General features: G+C 31.1%; 2 protein-coding genes across 2 annotated transcripts in view; both read right to left on the reverse strand.

The window, feature by feature from the left end:
- LOC17874284 overlaps positions 1–92 on the reverse strand; it is a 1,577-nt gene extending 1,485 nt beyond the window's left edge. The window contains exon 1 of the mRNA XM_023783168.1: positions 52–92. Coding sequence (XP_023638936.1) covers positions 52–92 — 41 coding nt within the window. The remainder of the gene's footprint in view (positions 1–51) is intronic.
- Positions 52–2,951, reverse strand: LOC17874280 (pre-mRNA-splicing factor SLU7). Its single transcript, XM_006279087.2, has 10 exons — positions 2,868–2,951; positions 2,529–2,692; positions 2,328–2,440; positions 1,819–2,232; positions 1,581–1,716; positions 1,205–1,507; positions 759–975; positions 553–656; positions 397–465; positions 52–282 (listed from the first exon to the last, which is right to left on the reverse strand). The coding sequence occupies exons 1-10, from the start codon at positions 2,881–2,883 to the stop codon at positions 205–207; spliced, it is 1,614 nt and encodes a 537-aa protein (XP_006279149.1). The 5' UTR covers positions 2,884–2,951; the 3' UTR covers positions 52–204.
- Positions 2,952–5,439: the final 2,488 nt, after the last annotated feature.

Here is a 5,439-nt window from a genome sequence, read left to right on the forward strand (position 1 = left end):
GTCATTCTTTCTCTACAGGACGAGATTCATGTGTTTTTTTGTTGGAAGAACTTAACCGGAAAAACCCCGGTTTGGTTAAATTTGAACGTCATTAATTTCGATTCGGTTATTTATAACAAACCAAACAAATTTATAACAAAACCAATTCGGTTTCTTGTCTCGTAAATTTTTCTAAGTACTACAACTAATATTAACAAAGCCACTTTAGTGCAAAAAATTCTTCATGGGATCATCCTGATGCATTCTTTTCATTCTATATGCTTCCATTTCTTCAGGTGTAACCTGGAATTTTGAAAAACAAAAATGTGTCATAAACTCACTATAATCCAAAACATAGCTCTATAACTTTAATCAATGTGTTGTGATGTGATGATGATGTGATGATGATAGATATACCTGATCATTCCATTGGACGTTGTATTTGCGTTTTCTTTCGTCTTTCTCCTCTCTCTTTCTCTCATCCTCCTGGTTGTCAAAAACCAAATGACATCAGTAAAACCACTCAACATAATAAAGTAACCAAAAACTGTTATTGGTGATGATATTTCTTACCTTCTTTAGAGCTTCAGCGAGTTTTTTCTTGTCAAGAACCAGATCTTCTTGCGTTTCACTTCCCCAAGTCGCGAGTCTTTTCTCTGTTACTGGACCAGACATCTCTGCATTCATCCACATTGCCATTACAATAATCGATAAGGCTCTATGTAAAAGACAAACAAACAAACCATGTATATAACTACTAAGAAAAGTGCAGTACTAACCATACGAGTTTGCTTTTCTTTCGATATTGGTTTTCATCAGATCGTCAGCTTCCTTAACCGCCTCGATTCCTGCAACTCCAGTGCAGTAGCTGTTCTTAATTGTTTGCTGACAACATTTATATCCCCATTGGTGATCTTTCCACCATGAACCCCATACACTTGTGTGGTTGTTTATGTAAACATCTTCCTCATATTTGCTTTTAGGTACTGAAGATTCCTGTAAACACGCACAAAACAAAGACAATGAAACTAACCATGTCTGACAGAAACAAAAAGCCCTGCCCCATTTACTTATGTGCGCAAATTTAACTGAAGCATGTCTAGTCAGATTAAAGCCGAAACGTTTGGTAGTATACTGATGAATTCTGAAGTTTACCAAGGAGTGATGAGTATGTAGAAAGATTAAAACTGCACCAAGAGTGAACGATAAGTATTCCATATAGTACCATTCCTTTGATAACTCTTCCACAACGGTCATATTCAACTTCTCTCTCACTTTGTCCTAGTAGAAGCTCCCTTGGGATTTCTTCCTTGGATGCAGCATTTCCATACTTCTCCATGATGGTTTCTTTCATCTGTTTCTTCAGTTTTTCCTTTGCTGCTTTATAGTTCTTGAAAAGCAGCTCGGCTTGAGAGGGAGCAGCTTGCATGTTGATCTCCGCTTGGCCTTTCTCAAATGATTCCCACGCATGAACATTGAGTTTCTTGAAGTCTAGGGCTTGTCCAGTCATTCTGTATTGATTGTCTCCCTGGCACATTTCAAAATTGTTAACAGAGATCAATGTCAATGAAGCTGCAAAATATAAATTTCCGGGCACTTACTGCATAGAATTTCTCGTTTGGATCGGCGTTTGGAAGAGGATCTTCACGCATAGACCGAGTTTTGGGATCATAATAAGCGGAATTGACATCAAGATTCAGAAGATATTTTGCAGTGTCTTCACGTATACGCAAATTCCTGTAAAGAGAAGCACATCACAAACATCAATCAAACCATATATTATGAGATCATGCTCAAACACTGAGAAAAAATACTCAACAATCAGAACACCAAACATACCTAACCGTTCCTGTGCTGCCACCGCCTGTTGTTCTGACACGTTTCTCTACCTTAGCAAAGTCCATTTGCTTGCTCTCATCAACTTTAGCTTCATCAAGTTTCAGAGCATCGTCTTCATCATCATCATCACTAGACTCTTCATCCACACGCTGCTTTTTACTCTTCTCTTCCAACTTTTTCAGTTGCTTCTCTTTTAAGAATTTCCTTCTCGCTTCATCCCTAGCCTCATACCTCTCAATCACTCGAGCATACTGATTCATATCGTAACCGTTCCATCTATCCCTTTTCCCATCATAATCAAGTTCAAAAGACTCAATCTTTTCATCAGGAGATATATGCTTATTAGTCCACTTCGCTCCTATCTTTCTTGGCCTCTCAATACACAACTTTGTACTATGCGTCATAGCCCCACAGCTGAAAACAAAGAAACTCAAAACCTGAGACAACACAAATCAAAGAAACTGAACAAACAACAACAAAAAGAGTTTCTTCTTAACCACGTTGCTCACTTTTCACAAGCTCCATTCCTATACTTGTCTGCCTTGAACGTTCTCGCTCCTCTATCGTACCACGACTTGGTATAGTTCGGATCAGATTTCCATTTCCTCTGATGTTTCAAGCTCTGAGTAAAACAACACACACACAATCTATAAGCACAGAACAAGAAAATTTGATGTAGAACAGAACACAACATAGGAACATGAACTTACTGGTTTCTCAGTATTAAGATACCACGGAGCAGATGACATATACTGAGGTATATGAGGGTTAATCTCTTTCCCTTCCTCATCAATCTCAGCTGGAGCAAGCCCAGCTTTACGCGCTTCCTCCAATTCTTGTTTCTTCCGATGCTCTTCTCTCGACTTAAACCCAACTACACAATCACATTACATGCCCAAGAACATCAATTTCTTGATTCAAATTATACATTTATTCAAATACCCATTTCAATACCAAAACCATTCAATCTATAAAACGATAAAGCAAAATCCTTTAACACAAATTCTAGAACGGAGATATCACACTATACGAAGAAGAAGGAAACGAACCTGATGAAGTAGCCATGTCGATGTGTTGAAAGGTGAAAACTTTTTGTACAAAATCGATCGAGGGGTTCGGTTAATTGCTCAAACGAAGCCGAATTCGATTGTTTTTCTTTATTCCTGAAAATGTTACGGTAACTAAAAAGACGGACGTCACGAAGAAGACGAAGTTTCTGGAGAGAAGACGAAGATTCACCACTAAAACGGCATCGTTTAGCAAACACAATTGTTCTTTCACAAATTCACAGTATTTAAGGGTATCACGTAAACGACGTCGTTTTAGTTACTCTGGCGGAAATATTTTCTTTACAATATGAAATTTGATAATTTAACAGTAAATTAATCATTTAATTATATTTTCTGTATGTGGAGTTAAACTAAATGATGACACATTGTCATATTACATACTAGAAAGTTGTCCACGCGATGCGTGGGTTATACATGAAATATTAATTAAAAATTATATTAAGTTATATATGTGTGGATAAGTGTTAATATATGTTTTGAAAATAATTTTAAAACAAAATAATATGTTTATATTCATTATGTGTATTACAAAATAATATTAATTTTTATGTTTAAACAAAATAATTAACGCACTAACAAAATTGAACGCGATCGCAAAATTAGTATAAAACATATTTTGTGTACATTGTATACATTAAAAATAAACGAAAAGTATATTTGGAAAATATAGAACTGAATGAGATCTAAACAAAGTAATACAAAATTAGCACATACAAAATTATGAGCATTTGTTACTCACCTTATATTTTATCATAACCTAAAAGTAACTTAAATTTTTAAAATGATCAAGTTAAACTTTTCAAAATATCAAATTAAACAATTTCATTTGAAACATATGATATATTGTTTTGAACTTTATTTAGAAAAGATTTTTCAATTTAGATTATAAAAGCATTTAAACTATAGTTATGTAAAAACTAAAAAGAGAGATCATAAGCCAAATAAACAGAAGAATATTACATGAGAAGAAGAACTTTGATATTTTTATATTCTATTTGATTGTAAAGGAAGCTGACATAGGAGATAGATGAGAATATATATATATATATATATATATATATATATATATATATATATATATAGACTTTTTAATGTAGCATTAGTTTAGTTTTAAAATGACTACTAAATTTTTTTAAAACAAATATGCATGAAGATTTACATTACTATAAAAGCTAAATAAATGAATCCAAACTAAAATAGCATAACATGTTTACATCAAAATTAAAGAGAACAATGAAGAATTTCGTTACGACATCTATCTTTTATATGTACATGATGGCGAATTTTTAGGTTTTTGCCCTTTTCATTTGATAAAAATAAAATTTTAACTCTGCTTACTATTATTATTTTATTTATAAATATAAATTACCAAATAAAAATAAAATCTAATCAATTTATAAGATTTTAAATAAAATGTAAATACAAAAAGAAATTATTAAAAAATGTGCATGACGATATCTATCTATTATATGTACACGACAAAAATACTAACTATATGTTCGGTCTCTTTAGGAAAATAAATTGGGTAGGTATTTGTATTATTATGAATATAAAAATTATTATTTATTTTAGTAAATGAGGTTAAGTTACTAAGAGTGTAGAGCGGAGTATGATATTATTGTGTAATTAATATGTAATTAAATATCATAAAACAATTATGGGAGTCAAGTATAATTGATTGTGTATTGAAAAATTGAATGGAAAATATAGTTAATGCAAATTTATGTTATTTTAGTTTTTATATTAAAGTGTGAGTTTAATATATATGATTAAATGTGTTTTGTGGTTTCTTTGATTTAAATTCATTATATTATTTTCTCAACTATTTGATAATAGAAAATTAAATAAATTTTGTTTGATAATCTCTTTAATTCTTCTCTTATAAATTAAATTTTAAAAATTAGAAATTATGTTATAAATAATTTATTACCCATATTAATAACTTTTAAAAAAAAAATTTTAAAGGAGTAGGAAAAAAAACTTTAAAAATGTATCTTTAAAGGAGTAGGTAAAAAAGTCACAGCAATTTTCTTTGGATAAAAAATTATAACAACTCCATTTTATGTTTAGCTTATATGATATTTAATTTAATTAGAAACTAAAATTAGGAAAAACATATTTTTGCAACAATGACACTTTTTAAAAAGCAAACCATACATGTAACATATAACTTACAACACAATATCATAAAAAAAAAAAATTTAAATGTTAAATTATAAATTAATAAAAATGACACATGTCGGAAGCATTGAGCGACACATGTCGCGTTGTGAGGCAAAGTTAAAAAGAAACCTTGTCTTATTATATAAGATATCATTAACAAGAACCACTAATTAACCAACAAATCATGTTTAGAGATTATGGATGTTGATTAAGTTATTACTACGTAACTTTAACTTTTCCGCCATATTTGAACTTCAAAACGTGGAAACGTTTCTATTAATAGTAGTATAAGACCATGGGCATTAGTGTTTCTTAACACATTCCCACACAACTTTTTCTCAAAAAAAAAAGAAAAAAAATAAAAAAAACGGTCGGTTCTTTCTAACAA

This window comes from Capsella rubella, unplaced genomic scaffold (genome assembly GCF_000375325.1).
Source record: "Capsella rubella cultivar Monte Gargano unplaced genomic scaffold, Caprub1_0 scaffold_137, whole genome shotgun sequence".
Taxonomy (NCBI): domain Eukaryota; kingdom Viridiplantae; phylum Streptophyta; class Magnoliopsida; order Brassicales; family Brassicaceae; genus Capsella; species Capsella rubella.